Below are 19,685 nucleotides of genomic sequence, written 5' to 3' on the forward strand. Positions count from 1 at the left end.
AAAAGCAGATGCTGCATGAATAGAGGCTGGAGAAGTCACCTGCTCACCCTCCTGTGATGCTTCTGCCTTAAGGCTAGAACTACTCCCAGCAGTCAGAAAAAAATTTTAAAAATTAAACATGCCCTGTTCTGTCCTTTCCCACTCTGGTGCAATGGCTAAAGAGGGTGCTAATTTATGACAATTTGTGTTCTGACCTTTTATTCATCAAGGGTAGAACAGCCCATCAGGCCCACAGCAGAACAAGCCTCAGGAAGAGAACAGGGCATCAGACAGCAAGATGAAAACTCTGAATGTAGTCCTAGCTTTTAAAGGTACTGGGCCTCCCTGCCCTTTAATAAATCTTTAACCCAAAGCCAGCAGCATGTTTCCACTTTGTGAATGTTAACTTTCAGGTCAAAGGGAATATAGATGTGTATAGGTTAATCACACACTATTTCACTTCCTGCTCTTTCTCCTGGTCAACAGACATGAATGAACTTCTGAGCTGGATCATCCATAGAGCTCAGACTTTCATTTGCTTAATGTAGTCAAGAAAAAAACATATGTTTTTATTTATGAGCTTGTCTTGTATACAACATCTTCTTGAGAGAACTCCACAGTGGCATGCTGAGAAAAAAAATTTCCTGTGCAATTGCAGTAGGTATGGAACCAGAGTTGCTATGCATTGGTAAGTCCAAGGGACTGTATCTCAGTGGTAGAAAACCAAAGTGGGAAAACGAAAACACACGCCTATCTGTAAGGGTATTTGCAGCAGGGACTGGCTAAGCAGCTGATCTACCAAAGCTCCATTTCACAGTTTCTTTACTGTCACAGGGAGCTCTGATTGCCTAAACCAACTTCACAAATATACCAGGATACCTCTCCTAGAAGCTGTGCTAAAGTATGTGTTTCAAAAAGCTCCTAACTCTACCCTGGAAAAAACCAAACAATGACAAATCTGCTTTCTTCCATTAACCATTTCAGCCATCATCACTCTCACTGCTAGAGAACTACATCTAATTTCCAGATCTGCTTAGACTCAAGTCCAGAGAATCATGGATTTATTCCAGCTTTGCCTGCCCAAGTGGAAAGCCCTTATGCTGTTCAGACACCCAAGGTTACTTCTTAACCTTACTTCAACTTACTTCAAAGTTAAGAAGTAAATTCTTCCATGGGTATTCTCATGTATCATAAAGAAACATTTTCCCCATTTACTGAGCAGATGTTAGAATAAGCCCACAGTAGCACAAATGGAAAATACTAAGAACATTACTCTTAGTTGCATTATCAGGCCCTAACTAGGTAGAAAAGCTTTGTAGTTGATTGGAGATTTGGAATTAAAGAGAACTGGTACTGATTTTGTTCTCTTTCCTCTCTTCTGGATGTTCCCCTACCGGGTGTTTTTTTTTCCAAAACCAGTGTCCCCCTAAGGACCTAACACACAGTGCTGCAGCAAAGCACACCCTAAGGAAGGCTCTACTGAGCACTTCAAGTGGACAGGTTCATCAATAATGATAATGGAGTTTTGTCAAAGAGAACCTGTGCACTAAGCCACAGAATTGTTCAGCCCTCTTAAGGAATCAAAGTAACTGGCGTCCTCACAAGGAAAGTGAGACAGAAACATGACTTCTATCTGGAAGAGCACACTAACAAAAGAAATAGGAGGATTAAGCTTCTCTTGCTGAAAAGCAGAAACAGGTTTTCAATCTGTCATCTGCTTATCAACTGCAAAACTAGGATTCAAGCCCTGACTTCACTACAATTCACTGAAAACATCTACTGACTGCAGGCTGCAAAGCAGCAGATCGTACTTCATTTGTGATAAATGGAGCATATTGCAGCAGTCTCTGCAAATATTCTCAATTATGAAAATCTCTGTTAAGGTTCACCCAAAACCCCATTACTGGGTAGGCTTCACACGCTTAAAGCCAGTGGCACCTTTGCTAAAGATTGCTGCAAGAAGCAGATAATCCTGTTACTACAAGAACAAAAAAGTATACTCAAGAATTTAAGGTTACAGTACACGTTTCCTACTTTTCTGCATGGAAATCAAGAGGGGCACATTTGGAAGATTTTCTATATTTAGGACATACTCGTGCTTCTGACTATACCCTCAGTCATCAAACTGGTCATAAATCAACCAGAAAGCTCTACCAAGCCAATTGGAAAGAGGGGAGGCTCGTTTGTTTGCTATACATTTCAGCTGTGTCAATATGGGCAGGATAACATATCTTAACTCTACCTGCATGAGCCACTGACCCTCTGGTGCACAGCATCTGAGCATGTTTTTCCACCAGGGAAGTAAGATGGAGAGATCAAGCAGCTCCAGTTTAAAGGAACCAGGTAAAAGTGCTTTGATGTGAAATGTGTGAACCTTGTCCTAGGAAGAAAAATGATACATAATCGTCACCTCTTGAGATCTAAGCAAGTAGGATACTTAACCTTGACTGGGGACCTATTTGCATGAAAATAACAATTCCTATTGGATTCACAACATTACAGTAACACAGATGTAAGACAACCATGACATTCAAGCCTGTTATCCAAAAAATTAACAGGATGTGGCTGGAATATTTGGGAGAAAGATCAACACAGGGCTTTTTAGTGACAATTTAAAACTGAGACATTTTGAGATAGGAGTAATGCAAAAACACAGAAGGGATGGAGCAGTTAAGTGTAAAGTAAAATACTGGGATGGTCACTCCAGATCACCCACTGGATCCTGACATTTGATATACACCACAGCAGGTATGAGATATTCCAGTTCTATACACAAAACCAGTATGGGTGTAAACTGTTAGAACTTGTGTATGGAGCCACTACCTCCAACTAAAATAAAGAGGAAGTTGCATCTAAGCACACACTACACTGAAGTCAACAGGTCAGTGGCACTGGCACCAGCTTCTGCTATTTCCTGTGATTTGTCTTATTTCATAATCTTGTATCTTTCCTGTGAGGGTGGTGAGACACTGGCACAGGTTACCCAAGGAAGTTGGGGCTGCCCCATCCCTGGAGGTGCTCACTGTCAGGCTGGATGGGCCTTGGAGCAGCCTCGTCTAGTGGGAGGGATCCCTGCCCCTGGCAGGCAGGTTGGAACTATATGATCTTTAAGGTCCCTTCCAACCCAAACCATTCAATGACTTTATGACAATTATCAGCCCATTCTGCATTATATTTAGGAAAATAGAAGCTACCATTACAAACAAAACTAGTATTTCAAGAGAGCCACAGTGTGCTCCGGTCACGCAAATGTGAAAACTACAAAACATGATTACTGCAATTACCCAACCCCAAACATGGAAAACCCATTAAATTTCAGGATTTTACTTAAGCTAATTTATGCTAATTTCCATAATTTGATCCTGATGAAATACTGGAAGAAGATAAGTAGAAAAAAGTACATGGAAAAACCCACACAGATGTTTTACAAAGCAGTCTATTTTAATTGGGGGACACAAATGTTAAAGCACTGTAATTCTGGTCTGCAACCATTTTTCAGGGCTGCAGGAGAACAATTCAGAAATTTGGCCTTTGCCCTTTAGAATGATAACCAGATCACAGCTACCTAAAAGATTTTCAGTGCATTAAAACTAACTACTGAAGATAAATGATTTATTTATGTAGGACAGAGTTAAGGTTGGTGACATCAGAATAAATTTTGTGACAAGACAAACAATGATGGTACTCATTTCTTTGTTCTTTAGACATCCAGGCTAAAATTAAAATGGGTAAATCCTTTCACTTCCCATGTATTGAAAGCACTGCACTTTGATTAACAGACACATCAGTCTTGTCTCCAGGGAGTGAGACACTTTGGAGATGGGACAGAGACTGACCATGAAGTCAGACCACACATCAGCTCAAGTCACATTCTTGGAGGAGTTTTATGGCTTATAGCTGGATGACTGAGTCCAGACAGACTTAGCTGAGCAAGAGCAAGAGCCACAGCCTCAAGCAAACTTTCTCAGTCTGCTAACCTTCTACCACTTGCCCACATGCTCTACTTTTCCTTGGTACTGGTCCCTTTATCATGTCTTCCTCCTACCACAACAGTATCTTCTTCAAAATTTGCTCTTAAATCTTTGTCATCACCTGTAGTCCCACTGATTCACAGGAACTATTTTTTCTCCCTTCCTCCTGACCTTTACAAGATTTCTCATATGAAAACATTTCTTTTTTGTGGAGCCTCAGGAGTGAAATGCAGAAACAGGTAACCTGCACCTAGCACTCAGGTCACCCCGTGTCATAGCAAGCAACATTCCTTTTTTTGATTAATTGGAGAGATGACAGTTACCTCCTCCAAACCAAAGACCTGTACAACTCCTGTTTCATGCAGCATCTTAAAGTAAATGGCCTCCCTCACCCTACACCACTTCAACTCTCCTCAAGAAGCCATAGGTTGAAGGAATAAATAACCTTAGCTTGCTTGTTCTGCTCTGCAGTTCCTTGTAACTGGAGGGAGCCCAGAACTGATTACCCCAAGACAGCAGCTGACCTTGAGAAAACAATTCCAGCTTTGATTGTCAAAGTGGAAAAGAGAGACATTGCTGCTGTCAGAAACTGCACAGCTCAGATACGGGTTATCTGCTATTTCTGTAACTTGTTTTTGCTGGTTGTAAACTAAATGTAAACTAATAACCTGTTTTATATGGGCATCTAAAAACTCACTGCACTTGTACTTACAAATGGTCCAAGACTTTTCTGGCCTAAGGAAAATCAAAGTAACCATATTTTTAACAAGTCTGACTGGTGTACCTAGCAGTCATTTTTTTGCCTGATTGGTGGCAATAGGTGGTTTTCCATTTGTCTTCAAGAAGCTGCTAGAGAAAAGCTGCAGGCAGATGTAATTTAGGAGACTGCAGAACTCTGCTAACTTTCAATTTCACACCAGCATTTTATTTTCTTCTATCCCCATTTATTATTAATCTGTATTTATATCTAACTCAAGCTCTTAGTTAGCATTTGCCAGAGGCTTAATCATTAAAGCTAACTACCAGGAAGGAGGGGAAAGAAGAAAATGCAATAAATCAGGCTTTTACCACTCCATGTAATTATGAGGAGGTGAGAAACTATGCAAAGACAACACAGTAGATCAGATCAGGTCATGCCAAGTCTCCTTTATCCTTAGTACTAAAAATGAAAAGGAAACATCCCTACTACAAAACTTTCCTTCTAATCATGAGCAGATCCTGCTTTATATAGGACTTTATATCCATCTTAAATTTCTATCCAGTTCAGATGATATTCTTACATTTGATGTTTTCTGAATCCACTAAGCTCTCAGGCTCAATAAGACCATGCCACTTTTGTTCCAAATAAGCACTGTATAAAAACATACATTTTCCATCAACTTTCAATGAGATGCCTTTTAATTTAATATTAAGAAGAAGACTATACTCAATTATGAAAAGACAAAAAGGAGTTGTGATTAACTTTGTCCAAGGTAAAAAATTTTAATTCAAGCAGCATAATTAAGACCACTTGTTTTCTTCTGAAGGCTTTAAATCTCTCTATTTTCTCTTTTGCCTATTCCTTTTATCCCTTTTGAATAAGGCTGAGCAGTGTGTTCCAAGTGAGACAACACTACTAATTTAATGAAGGCATTCTATTATTTTCAGGACCATTCCTTATTCATCTTTACATTTTGCTAACTTGTTTTGCTCACTTTACTGCAAACGAGAAGCCCACTCGGTGTCATATTTCCTTTAGAGGTAAGATGCATTAATTCATTGCAAAGATTGTCCATAAGTTTTCCAAAATGGAGACATCTTTCCAAGATGTTGAATATATGTGCTATGTATGATAAAGCTTCCCACAACAGTGTGTGAGAGGCATTCAGTTTATTGCACACTTTCCCCAAATGTTCCCAGATATCCAGAGAGCCTGCAATCCTAAGAAACATTCCAGGCTTCAAATTCAATTTTTGGAAATTCTTCCCCAAGTCTTTTCCAACAAGAGCAGCTTTGGCAGTCTATGTGGCCAAAGCATAGCATCATTTTACTCTGCTTTATTGTCTTCAAGCAGCCAGTTGGAGTGGGAATGTCATTAGGAGCTTGGAGAAGTCATCTTCCACTTCTTCAGCATTCAGTCATAATGAAGACTCTTCAGTGTTCCTCCTCCAAACCTTTTCCTTTCAGAAAAGCCAGGAATCTAGAGACAGGAAAGAAAAGTTGTTAAGAATCAGGATGAACTCCTCCTATCCCTCACCAGAGTATCTGTTACCAAGACAACTACAACAATGCCTTCCTCTTCCTCGATGTCTCCAGAATCAGGACTAGAATGCTGCAGCCTATTGCTAGAGAAGCACCATCAATTAAATAAGATGCAAATCTAAAGTATGGCTCATTTGTCCCTTAAAGCTTTTTGGCAAAGGTTACAATGAAAGCATTAATTTATTGAGCAAATCCTAAACCAGTTAATTACAGATTTCAAAGTTCATACTTCAAATGCATACAAAAAGTCTTCCTCCATTAATTTTTAAAACTTCAAAATAGTATTAACAAGTCTTATTAAAAAGCTGTTGAGAGTTTATTCCTTCTAAGCTGAGACAGCAGCACTTCACTGGTAGTTACAAGTACAGTTTTATCAATTGCTGAAAGCTTTAAGAAAACCATCAGAAGAGAAATGGCTGCAACAATGCAAAGCATTATCACTCCTGCTTTTGCAGCCCGTATGTAGACACTGATTACACCATGACAGTGAGTGCTTAGAAAGAAAATCTACTTGAAACCAGAAGCTTCTCTGCCATAGGGATATTTAAAACAGATTTGCAATCTAATGCACCTGTGAATACCCCAAAAGAAAAAGACCCACTGCTTTGTAATACTCTATATTATGTCTAGGACAGACATTAATATTGGTGGCATCCTATTGGTGGCATCATAAAACTATTTGATTACAATCCAGAATAACCTTTAGATACCTAACTACAGGCGAGCAGACACAGCAGACCCAGTAAACATATAAACAAATCCTTCCAAAACAATTCCACAGTCTCACAGAAATACAATATATTATAATGGAAGGTGTCAACTAAGCACTACAAACAGGTGAACATGGGCATGTATGATGGTATGGGCTGAAAATGTAATTTACAATACAAAGTAAATTGCTCAGGTTACACAGTTCACTGGTAAACTGAGAAAGCTGAAGAGCTTACCCAAAATAAAAGTCCACTACACCCCCCACAATTTAAATTTAGTTAGGGCTTTCAGGCCCGAAACACAAATGGATATGGCAAGGTATTCATTAAGGAATTGTTTTGCAATCATCTCTAACAGTAAAATTAGGCAGATTTTGCACAAAAGTTCATCTCATCAAAACTGCTTTGGGAATTTGAAAAGGAAAAGTGCAACCACTATAACTAAGAAGTAGGAGGATACCAATGTCCTGAAAACTTATCTGCTTTAGCATTTTTCATATCAAACTAATGACTTAAGAGTAAATATTTATTTATTTATCAGATATCTGATCGAAGCCAGAGCTAAAACCAATTGTAAATTAATCAGGATGTAAAGAATGAAAAGTCTGTAATAGAAATATCTCAAAAAAAGAGTGATCAAAGAGACCTTTTCTAGAAAACCTACAAACACACTTGTAAGATTTATATTAAGTAGATAATTAAAAATAATAAAGTGAGGATGTTATAAATGAAATCTCCAGTTCCATTTGGATTTTGTCTCTTTAGATATGACTGTCCACTGCTTAAGATTTGGTTCAAGCTTTTGAGCTGTTGTCAGTGAGGCAGAAGAAAGTAGTCATCAGAAGGCTGTAAACTTTGGCATGCAGCCATAAGCAATGTAAAGTTAATCCCTGGCTAGCCACTAAAAATGATTAAATAAGAAAAACAAAAATCTTACATAATACATCAAAGACAACCAGCACAGAAGCAGGTTTCTGCATTAAGCTATTATCTCCATGGAAAGTAACTTTCTTTCACTAGAATGTGAGGAACAGGGAGGAAAAAAGGCATCATGCAAAACTGACATAGGAAAAAGCAGATTTATTTTTAAAAGGCATTAAAAAAAACAGTCAAAGAAAGTAAGTATTTTGTAATTTGTGACTATTTTTTCCCTCAACTCTCTCTAAGGGGCTTTCAGCAGAGCTACACCTAACAATACATTCTATTGTATTTCAGTGATGCTATTTGTGGTAATTTGCAAGCACTTCACAGAAAGAGTAGCTGGAACCTCACTGCTCCCCACATGGCAGACTGCACCTGAGAATGTGGGGGTACAAAAAGTTAAGGTGGCCTGCCCAAACCAGGACAGTCTTTTTGGTAGATCTTCACCAACTGTACTGAAAACAGTATAGTTCAGCCCTTCAGGAATGAATTACAAGCTGGTATCACACTGCCATTTTTCTTGCAGCTCCTCTGGTTCTATGAAAACTATCCATACAAAACATACAATACTAGTCACATCTCTGACAAAAAAGCCTTTTCTTCAGGAGAGCAGCACTGGCATAATCTGTAACCAAGCAACCTAAAGCTGGCAGATCTGAAAGAGATTATATTTTCCCATTTTACCTCACTCTTGCAACTTCTACTATGTTAACATACTTAATTATTTCACTGACAATCATATCACAGATCAATACTTCAGCTGACAGGAATCAGCCATTTCTCTGTCTATCCAAAACAACTGTGCTTCTACAGGCTTAGAAACTCAATTACTAGCACAGATTATCATTTAAGTCACATGTTTAAGTTTTATAGAGGACTCTGTCAGCAGATCACATTACACAGGGAAAAACAAAACAAAAAAGGAGAAAAATTGACAAACCTGATTGCCATCTCTTAAGAAGTATCTCTTCTCTATGACCTGGGAAAAACAGAGAATGATCTTAACTGGTACAGCATATACATAACCTCAGATTCCAATCAATACTTCACATGTGAGCACCAAAATTCATGGCTGAGTGGGACAAGGTCTGAACTCACAACCTCTCCTCCAGACCTAATGCTTTAAGTGCCCTATTACACATAGGAGCTTCCACCTCCAGACATTCTTAGTAAGGCTGTATTATCCTCAACTTTGACACACTTAATTAGTAGCCTCTTTAGTAACAGAGGCAATGACGTGAGTTAGTTATTCCCACCCCTCTCAGTGGGTGCAGCAGTTCTGAGCATCAAAAAAAGCTCTTTGCAGATGTGTAACAACTCCATCAGCTCTGAGTAGACCCAGGGCACAGGTGATGCTTGAGAAGTGGTAGCCTGATTGGCAGCACAAACTGTGCTAAGAATACCTATGGAGGCAGTACCATCAAGAAACAAAGAATCAAAGTGATTTGTAACATGCTGTACAGTCAGCAGCCTCCTCCAAAGAAAATTCAGGCCAAATGTCCCCTAGAGCATGGTCTGTTACAGGGAGTGTTCTGCTCCACTATGATCTCTTTGTCCAAGGGGATACTTAGAGTATTCCTTCTGTCGTTTTCACAGTAGGCCTTGATGCTCTCTTGTACAGGATAGTAGAGTAGTATGCAACATTTCTTAATTCCTAAAGTTAGCTTTAACCAGAAGCAACAGAGCTAACCATAGTTTTGTACTCCCCACATTGCTACCTCAGCACACTGCAAACCCTCTGGCCTGCCTAAGGACTTCAGAAGCAGAATGTCTTTGCACATTTGTGACCTCTTTTTAATTAACAGAACCATAGAATGTTTTTTGTTAGAAGGGACATTAAAGATCAAGCCCCCTGCAATGGACAGGGATACCTTTCAATCAGGTGGCTCAAAGCAGCATTCAGCCTGGCCTTGAACATATCCAGGGATGAGGCATCCCTAACTTCCCAGACAACCCATGCCAGAGTCTCACCACTTTTACACTAGAGAATCTCTTCCTAATGTCTAACCTTAATCTACCCTCTTCCATCTTAAAGCTATTACCCATTGTCCTATCATTCCATGCCCTTGTAAAAAGTGTCCTCACCTTTCCTGTAGGCCTCCTTCAGGTACTGAAGGCCACTATAAGGTTTCCCTGGAGCTCTCTTCTCCAGGCTTTCAACAACCCCAACTTTCTCAGCCTGTCCTCACAGGAGAGGAGCTCCAGCCCTCTGATTATCTTCATGGCCCTCCTCTAGATTAGCTCTAAGAGCTCCATGTCCTTCCTGTGTTGGGTATGCAGACCAAGAAACCTTCAAACAGATTAGCTGTTTTCTGAAGGGTTCCAAAAGCAGACAAATTTTTGGCCACCCCACATCTGGCTTGAACCAACTCCAAAAGTGGAACATGAAAGAAGCAGGTGATTCATGTTGTATGTTCAAATCACAGACAGTGTTAAACACATAATTTGACTTCACCTACCTTATCAAAAAACCTGCTTAGCTTGACAGCATTGGATGACCCTGCAGCCAGGTAACGAGGATTGGTACAATCCTAGAATGCACAAAAACAACAACAAACCAAGTGCAAGGAAATCAATGCAAGAAAGCCATACCCATGGAAATCAACACACCTTTCCCCTGACACATGCACATGCTATCAGCAAGGGAAAACACCGTATACCTGCTGATTTCTGACCCTCAGTCATTTAAGTGAAAAGGCCAACTTCTGTTCTGTTAATCAACCACAGAATTCTAAATACCCTGCTATGCACTTCACATCTTCCTTCTGCCACCAGCTATGCAGTCAGCTAATAATTCATACAGCCTACACAAGAGATAATGCATGTGTGTGTATATACAAGCATTCACACAGCACATGTGTACTTTTATACATTTATACATGCTATATACACACATATATAAAGTTATATTGATGTTTCATTCAATGATAGTCTGTTAGAACTAAGAATAGGGAAAACTAAACTCCAGACCACCAATTCTAAGTTTCAGTGACCTTATCTACCACTGCCTATACATCCCTATAATGAGACAAAGACAACCATTTCACCAAGGAAACGACTCAGACAATCAAAATTACTCCGACATTGCTGAGAAAATCTCAAAAACGTCAATTTTTGTAACACCATCTTTACTTACTAAAAATCAGAAACAGTTCCATATAAAAGAAAAAAAAAGAAAACCCAACACTGGTAACAAGGATACCAACCAAATTTATCTCTTCAGCATTGAAATCTTCAGCCAAGAAAGCTGTTCTGGTCAAAACTTCATTCCGCTTAGTTTCTGGGATCTGATCCAGTTTTGTTCCTATTACCAGCAGTGGAATCTGGTTATCAGCAAACTGTTCACGGTCATAGTCACTGATGAGGGAAATAAATACAATTCTGAATGAAGCAATGGCAATGCAAGTGGCCTGTATCTGTAAATTAAGGAAGGGCCTCTGCATCTAAGTCACTAAAGAGGGACTGAAAAAGAAAAGAAACCACATGATCTGGATTTCTTCTCAGCACAGAGGAACCACTGTGTGGTTCATAAATGCTAACACAAGGAGGAAAAAAATAGGAATTCCAGTATTGTACCAAGTGTATGCAGTCACCAGAGACACATAAAAGAGCTGATACCTCTGAACATACTCCTCATGTATATATACTTTCTAAGGAGAGGCAATGAAATAAATAACAACTGTGAAACACTACCCCTTCCTATCTTTGATCAAAGAGGACTACAACAACAGTTCTGTGATGGCAAGTTACTAGGTCTTATAAATTCAAGTAAAGTTACTCTCTACAAGCTGAATTCCAACAAGCTTGAGTTCCAGTTCAGATATGAATAATGATCAAATATAGCCTTTATATAATAAATAATATTATAATTGAATGTCATCACAAATCCAAGATAATTCCTCTCAGCTAGCATAATCACTTGTCTTTCATTTTGACCTGAATCAAGATTTCTAGAAAGTAATTTTAGAACCAACAGCAACAACTTAACCTAGCAATTGCTAGTGGCTGAGCAACTGTCCCTGACAGCATTTAAGCTTTTGAAAACTATAGCAATCATGAAGAACCAGTATATAGAAAAACTGGAGAAATCTTCTCTTTTTATAATACAAACCCTCTTTCTCTTTTCCCATGTTTCTATAGAACAGGCAGATAAACAATTGATATTCTTCCCACAAAAAGCTTCTTATAGTTTCCCTGATAATGTATGACCTTTATCAGTGACTTTAAAACTTTTTTGAGTACATGTGTAACAGGAGTACGGAGATACAGGAAGAAACACTTGACACTATGCCGGAAAGCCAATTAGGATTATGCTGTTTAAGAAGCATTTTCTAACCAATTTTTTTTAAGCACGCTCCTGAAATAATCCCCACACTGCCCAAACCAAAAATCAGCCTTCAGGGAAAGCCTTTTGCAACAGCAACACGCTGCCCCATGACACTTCTGGACAAGGGCTTTGCAAGTCTCAGTACAGACACACAAATTTGCAGGTGCCAGGGAATGGACCCAGTCTCACAGAGACAAAGGACACGATCAACATCTCTTCCCTTAAAGTAAGGCCTCTGCCATACAGTTTAGGAATCTACTGGCAGAATGGCCTGATTGGCAGTGCAAACCAAAATGAGCAGTAATTTTCTTTGATACACCCTATTTTTTCTTTCTTTTTTGAAAGTCTAGCCACATCTATTTTCACATGAACAGCAGAAAGCCTTAGGGATGACAGCTTGGAATTATTGTGTCTTAACCCTGCACACGTGCTTTTCACTCACCCATTTGTCACAAGAACTCCTGTTGGAGCCACATCTCTGTTGAGTGCTTCCAAAGACCAGCGATAGAGATTCTGGGATGATTTCTTGTTGGTTAAGTCATGCACTAAAATTATCCCTAAAGCAAAAGAAAAGGCATTTAAGATGTTATTTAATGACATATTTTTTCTTTATCTTACCAAAACAACATCCGCAGGTTTCCAGATATCTGAGAATGAAGAAAGGGATGTCTAACCACTTCAGTTACAGTGAATGAGTAAAGCTGAAAATATCAGGATGCAACAGGGTTTTTAAAGCTGCTTATCAGGAACTGGATAAAAGCTAAGAGAAAAACCTCATGAAAGGAGTAAACAAACAGCTGCCTCAGGTTTTAATCTGCAAGCAGCTTGCAGGCATTTCCTGATTCTGCTCTAAGTCCTGATGATATTGAAAATTACAGCAGAGAATTTAGCTTTTGTCTGTTCTGCCTAGCTGGTAAACATAACTACCTTTCTGTCACATCATCTAAGAAGTCTAAAGGCTATTCCTTTTTTTCAAAGAGATTAGACAGTGCCATTGCTTTTCTGCAGTTTCAAGAACTAATGCTACATTCTTGGGGAAGTACAAACTTTCACAGTCCACCAGATGGCTGGTAGAAACATGAATTTAATGATATTTCATGTATTTAAGATCAAGCTGCTAGCATTTTCATTACCGTGATTCTTCAGAATGCAAATTCTGAGATATAAAAAGAGGCAGCCAAATTTCCTAGCTGTGCTATTAACAGACACCCACTTCTGATAACCATAGCTCCTAACTCAATTACCAGCTCCTGCTAGCAAATTTCTTCCATTTATTGACACCTCCTGCAACCTGTGGAATGTTCCCACTTCCTCCAGCCTTCATTAAATCAAAGATATTATAGGAATTATACCTCTTATCTTCATCAGTATTAATTCTCTGCACACTTCACAGCCTACAGGTGGAGAAAATTTACTGATTTAATCTTCAACCTAAACTCCCAAAGGTGCAACCCACTGCACACGCTACAAACTGCATTTCCACAAACATTTTCACAAACTATCCTACATGACTGTGCACAAACTCTCCCGTGAGAGTTCCAACACATCACAACCATAGCCCCATTTCAAAGGATTTACAGCAGTAACAGGATAAAAAAGAAATTTAACTGCATGTCCACCCCCACCAGAGGGAGAAAAAAATCTGACATGATATAACTTGGCCTGCAGCAACAGAATCAGAGACAGTGCTGCATCATCTGTGAAAAACACTCTCCACTCCCAGACACTCTACCTTGGTTGCATTTTTGATTGGTCATCTCCCTTATCTGCTTCACCTAAAGCCTACAGTTAGTTGCACCAGCAGAAAAAGACTTGTGTCAACACCAAAAAAGGACAGGCAGGACCAATGACCACTCAAGGAAATGTTCCAGTCCCCCCCCCCAAAGGTCTGCAATCCACAGCCTTACTTGTCCAGTCACTGTCCTAGACTATCACAGTCCATGCCATCAGACAAGGTGACCCCAAAGCAGATCTACAATCAAACCAGGACCAAAGATTAACTGCCTTTTGATCTCACTTTTTTCAGACCACTGCAAGCCTAGAAAGCACAGTCAGGCAGAAGAAACTAATTCATCTTCTCTTCTTAAGTCAGGTTGCAGAGAGGCAATTTTTGAGACAAGCTCTAATGAAGAAATTAATCTAATGAAAGAAACCAGAGCCAAGGCTTACTACCAAAGTCAACAGTTTTTATATGCAAGCTGCTTAATAATATATTTTGGGCAGAGGAGATAAATAACTCTGTTTTAATATGTCATCAGTTACAATTCAGACACCTAAGTTCAATATTTCATCTCCTAATGGGCTATTGTAGGATATAGCCAACTCTGCTCCATAACCATTGCCATGCTGTAGATTTCCTGTCAAAAAGAAATCAATTTTTTTTCATATACCAAAGAGGCTTACTTTGAGGGCAGAACTCAACTCAAACTTCATTTACAGAGGTCTGGTTAACAATGTAAGCAAGAAGGTACAGGTTTGCTACTGCAAAAGGAGGAAGAAATAACCAGTCAAATAATCACATAGCAAAAATGTTTATTGTATGGCTTAATACATTATTGAAATGGACACAAATGGCTGGGAACAAGAAATGAGAATGGAACAGAACATTTGAGATAGAATTTCAGGTGCAGTAATTAATCTGGTATATATCTGCTTTTAGTGAACTATCCTTGGATGCCAAAAAGTAACAACTGAAATACTGCATTGTTATGTGTATAATCACTTATTTGCTCTTATTAGTGCTGCAGATGAACTACCAGGCCTTTAAGTCAGTATCTCAACAGAAGTCATAAATTTTCACTTTCTATCTACAGCAAGTTGCAAGATTCAATTATTGAAAATAATGTGGCAAATTAAATGAGCAGAGGCAAGATGATTATCAGTATATTGTAATTTTATGGGTGATCAGCTCAAATTTGCCAGGGTAGGATATAACTATCAAAGTTCATATAAATTCAAATAATTATTTCCCTGCTGTAGGTTTTGGAACTGAACTGGCAAAAAAATATAAATTGTATTTCTGCATGTCTATCAGGCCTGGGAAGATGAAGGCAACCTTTGTGTCTGCTTGCATTGCTGGAAGGGATGCCACTGCAACTTCAAAGGCTCCCTGGTGTGCCAGCTGCAGAAGACTTAAAGTGAAAGGCTGATAAAGCTCATCTGCACAGGTTTGCCTAAAACAGCTTTCCAGTTCAAGCCTGAATCCATAAAATTCTGCCTAGGAATGGTGTCAGATTTTTTTCCTGTATAAATGCACCAGAATCAGAAAAGAGACTAATATAGAACTCTATCCTGCCCCAGAACAAAAGAGAAAAGCTCGTAACAGAAACAAAAACAAATCTTCACCAAAACCAGATTTACACCAATCCAACTTACCATTCAGCATGTTATAAAAAACTGCTCGTGTGCTTTTCACGCTAGTGGCACTGCCCACTGAGCCTCCAACATCCCACAGCTCAATGTAGTATGTCTTCTCTTCTGGAGTCCCTTCTTTGTAGTCATGGATCTGATGAAAAATTCACATTTGTAAACCCAGCACCAGGTCACAGGAGTTAACCCACACAACACGTCCACATTCAGTTGAAAGGATTACTTGGATAGAAATTTGTAAATTTTTGTGACGACAACATTTCAAGTCTCTCGGGTAAGAGATGGAATGAGTCAAGCGCTCACCACACCTCTTAAATGAGATGAAGCTTGGTGAGCCAGCAGGGAGTATCCTTTCCACCTCAGTATTAACAAACCTAGTACCTCATGATGTGCTAAGAAATAGGATGTTGCAAAAGCAAATGAAAAAGTAAGGTCATGACTTCTTACAGTTGTTAAAATGCATGTGGCAGTAATGCAAGAATATTAATACAGATGACCAAACTGGATTCAAACTGACTACATCTTTTTCCTCTCCAAATTCTCATTGCTATTTAATCTGAAAAAATCAATTGACAAATTCTGTCCCTGGCTCTGCTCCACAAACAGGCTATGTTTTTGTCCACATTTTAGAAATATACTCCTAACCTATGGTGATGCATTTCAAAGAGAATGCAGCAAAGTATGAAGAAGGAAGAAAGCATTTATCACTGTCCCATGAAGATTGTAGGTTGGGTCAAAAATGTGTTAGATGAACATCCTCATTGCTCTGGCAGTATATCCTGCAATGAGCAGACAGGAGGAGAAGCAACCCTATGGTCCAGGTCAGTACCCTCACATTAAACAAATAAATTGTTATTGCCTCATTATTTGGCTGACCACTTAGCTGTGCATTAATTTTGTTCAGGGAAGCGTGCTTTACATTCTGAGCCTTCTGACTTAAAACTGGCTGCCCCACGCCTTGTCACCCACAAGTGGCCACTGCAGTAAGGAGAGAGGTGAATGACAATTATCGTGTCTTATTTTGACAACCTTGTAAGGTCAAAACTTGCTCAAACAAGAGCTTGGTTCCTATTTAATACCGTATGTTTCCCAAGATCATGTGCTCAGCAAAACACTGAAACACACCTTTCCGGGGGGGTAAGTAATGAAAAGAAAAAATAAAGTGTGAGGGTCCCTCTCTTCCCTTATGCTTTATTCTCAGACTAAGAGATCGTATGTGCTACCTACTCGCACATCCACCGAGCAGCCCACTGTCCAGGACGGGTTTCCCAACACCTGGTTTTGGCACAGGAGATGAACGAGCGAAGACTTTCCGACACCTGCAAGCGCACATGGAGGACAACTCCTGAGAGGTGACACAAGGGAAAGTAAAAAGGCCCAGAGGTGAGGGGCGGAAGCACGACCTGACAGTCCCACCGCCACAGGTCAGTGGGAAGGGAAATGGGAAGGGGAAATGGGAAGAGAAGGGAGTGAAAGGGGAGGGGGAGAAGGAGAGGAGGGGAGTGGAGGGGCAGGGCAGGGCAGCGCAGGGAAGCGAAGGTCCCCTGCAAGGTTCAGGCCCATGGTAGGCGCCGGGAGATTAACAGATCCTCCGGGAGACTCAGCTCATGGACCCGAGGGTCCCGCCGGGTATTTTCCAGTTAAGGGCGGGAGAACGGGGAGGAGATGGGGAGGCGGTGGGAAGGTGACGGGGTGGAAAAGGTGGAGCGGACGGGCCGAGGAAAAGGGGGCACCGCGCATGCGCCGTTCGGCACTTCCCGAGGAGACCCCGAGAAAAGATGGGGGGGGTGTTGGTTGTGGGGCGTCCCCCTCCCTCGCTGTGCGTGCGCGTATTCGTTGGGGAGTGTCGGGGGGAGGGACACTCACCGGAGTCGCCCAACACCAGCACCTTGACCCTGTCCAAAGCCGCCATCTTACTCTCCCTAGCAACGAACCCGCGGGCGGCCCCCTCCTCCCGGCGCCGCCAATCGCGGCTGACGCTGACCCGACCTTCCCGCGGCTCATTGGCTGCCTGCTCAGCAGCCGGGGGGGCGGGGGAGGAAACGGGGGGCGGGGAAACGGGGACGCTTTCGTTTGTGATTGGTTGAAATCTCTCTGAGGCGGGACGGCGGCGGAGTTGTGGGCGGGGCGGGAGCCGTGTGGGGGACGCGATTGGCTGCTTTTCCTGTCGCTCTCCGCGGGGATTGCGCGTCGGGCCCCGAGGAGCTGCGACCCGGCGGTGGCGGCGCGGTGCGCGCGCGCGGGATTGTGACGCGCCCTCGCGGAGCCGCCGGAAGCACCGCCCGGAGCGGGGAGAGCTGGAAGCGGCGGCAGGTCAGTGCCGGCCCCGGGGGTGGGGGCACAGCGGACCCCCCTCTTTCTCCCCCGCCGCCCCTCACGGGGAGTTGGGCTCACGCGGTGCCTCCAGGGGGAAAATGGCCCGGCGCGCCCCCTCCCCAGCTCCGCCTCCCGCGGGCCCCGCCGTGGTGGGCAGCGGGCATCGGAGACCCGCGGAGGCCCCCGGCCCGGCTGTCCTTCTCTCCGGTTGTTTGAGGTGCTGCTGAGAGGCTGGAGGCGATGGCTGCTCCCGCTGTGGTCCGTGCTCCCGCAAGGGTGGGCCGGTGACTGGGGCCCGGCTTCGCCTTTGGCTCCGAACTATCTCCTGCGTCCCCTCGTGTACTGTTCATGAGGGTTTCTTGCTTCCTTTTGTTTAGGAGGTACCGCTGAGCCCCCCTGAAGTCTTGTCTTACAGAAACCTTACACTATCGGACGTTTAAAACTCGGCACATAAAAGGCAGGGAATAGGAAGCCATGCAAAACGTGTAAGGGGTTTTCTCCTTTGCTTGGCTTTAAAGCTTAGTCTGCTGCTGTAGAACAGAGTCTGCGCCACTTAAATTTGAAGAGAGCTGCAAGGTAATGGGAATCTGAGGAGTAATAGCACCGTAGCAAGGCCAGAGTGCAGGTGAAATGAGCTGGAGGTATTGAATCAAGAGCCTGCTGTTGTCAGAAGGGACATCTTCAAGCTCATTCCTTTGTGCCACGTTTGGCCTTTGGCTGAGCCCACACAGTGAAATCCTCCCATCCTCGAGGTCAGCAGGATATTTTCTTGTGTGTCTGTTAGGTTTCCTCTGGCTTTATGATCTTACTGGTTCCCTCAGAAGCACATGGACATCACATCTCAGAATAGCACCAAGCTGTTAAATGGGTCCAACTCCAGCTTGTATCATTACAACTGGCTCAGTGAATAAGGAACCATCAGCATTCTAAACAGAGTGTTAAGCAGCGCACAGTTAAACTACACTTTCATGAAATACCTGTGGTTCTAATATTTTTCAAGGTAACATCTCTTCATCTGTTCCCCTGCACTGGCATCCTCTCACATCTGCTGGTTATGTTGCTTATCAGACTTTTCTCCTAGCTGGTTAATTTGTTGAAAAACCTAGTTAAAGGCATGGGAGGAAGGTATTTTTCTGCTGATCCAGATTGGTGCACAGGAAGGTCTTATGAGTGCCATAGCTGGCATGGGAGAGGTCAGAGCCATGTGCTTGAGGGAGGAGCAAACCCCTCTTGTAGCAATAAGCAAGGATGTGATTTTCATTCGTATACTTCCCTAACAATATTATTTACAGCTTGCTTTCAGACAGGTCAGCCACAGGAATTAAGGAATTATTCTAAAAAAGAAACAACATAAATTAAAGCTAACTTGGTATCTTTTTACTTAGTTTCTCTGTTTCTTTACTGTTTACCCCCACAGTATATACACTGCCCTGTATATGCACATACTCGCTACAGCCTGGTGAACAAAAACTTCTCTGAGCCCAATGCTTTCATAAATGAAAGCTTTCATGAATTGTTTTAATTCTTTCTGAAATTCCTGGAAGTCAGACAGTATCTACTGTTATGATTAGAAGTGTGGCGTCCCAGGCCTCATTGAATCCAGAATATGAAAAACTATTATTTCTTGTCAGAAACTGAAAAGGAATGCTGCAGTAAAGCCCACTGTACTTTAGTGTAAGCATGACTTCTTAGGCTTGATATTTGTGAGAAATGCTTTTACTTTTTTCTTTTAAAAAACTCACGCAACTTCTTTAACTGAGGGCCAAGGCTGAGATATTTCCAGAATGGCACATATTCTTCTGCTGGTTTTAATTTACATTAGAGTATAAATTTAAGATGTTCTAGTGACTT

General features: G+C 41.5%; 2 protein-coding genes across 7 annotated transcripts in view; one reads left to right on the forward strand and one right to left on the reverse strand.

The window, feature by feature from the left end:
* Positions 1–5,076: 5,076 nt before the first annotated feature.
* On the reverse strand, positions 5,077–17,635 carry RABL3 (RAB, member of RAS oncogene family like 3). Of its 3 annotated transcripts, XR_011729237.1 has the most exons (9): positions 17,385–17,635; positions 16,746–16,837; positions 15,525–15,654; positions 12,592–12,706; positions 11,029–11,179; positions 10,282–10,353; positions 9,908–10,085; positions 8,763–8,801; positions 5,077–6,129 (listed from the first exon to the last, which is right to left on the reverse strand). XR_011729237.1 is itself a non-coding variant. In XM_071760645.1 (8 exons), the coding sequence occupies exons 1-8, from the start codon at positions 17,428–17,430 to the stop codon at positions 6,064–6,066; spliced, it is 711 nt and encodes a 236-aa protein (XP_071616746.1). In that variant the 5' UTR covers positions 17,431–17,635; the 3' UTR covers positions 5,077–6,063. The 3 variants fall into 3 exon arrangements, 2 of the variants coding, with proteins under 2 accessions (XP_071616746.1, XP_071616758.1); XM_071760645.1 differs by lacking the exon at positions 9,908–10,085; XM_071760657.1 differs by lacking the exons at positions 8,763–8,801; positions 9,908–10,085.
* The window catches only part of GTF2E1 (general transcription factor IIE subunit 1), a 54,070-nt gene continuing 51,172 nt past the window's right edge, over positions 16,788–19,685 (forward strand). Inside the window, exon 1 of one of the 4 annotated variants that reach the window (XM_071760622.1) lies at positions 16,788–16,901. The gene's annotated coding sequence lies outside the window, so the exon portion shown is untranslated. Of the gene's footprint in view, positions 16,902–17,704; positions 17,832–17,979; positions 18,320–19,685 lie in introns of those variants that run through there. The other 3 variants (XM_071760613.1, XM_071760619.1, XM_071760631.1) reach the window with 3 other exon arrangements.

This window comes from Heliangelus exortis, chromosome 1, assembly GCF_036169615.1.
Source record: "Heliangelus exortis chromosome 1, bHelExo1.hap1, whole genome shotgun sequence".
NCBI lineage: Eukaryota > Metazoa > Chordata > Aves > Apodiformes > Trochilidae > Heliangelus > Heliangelus exortis.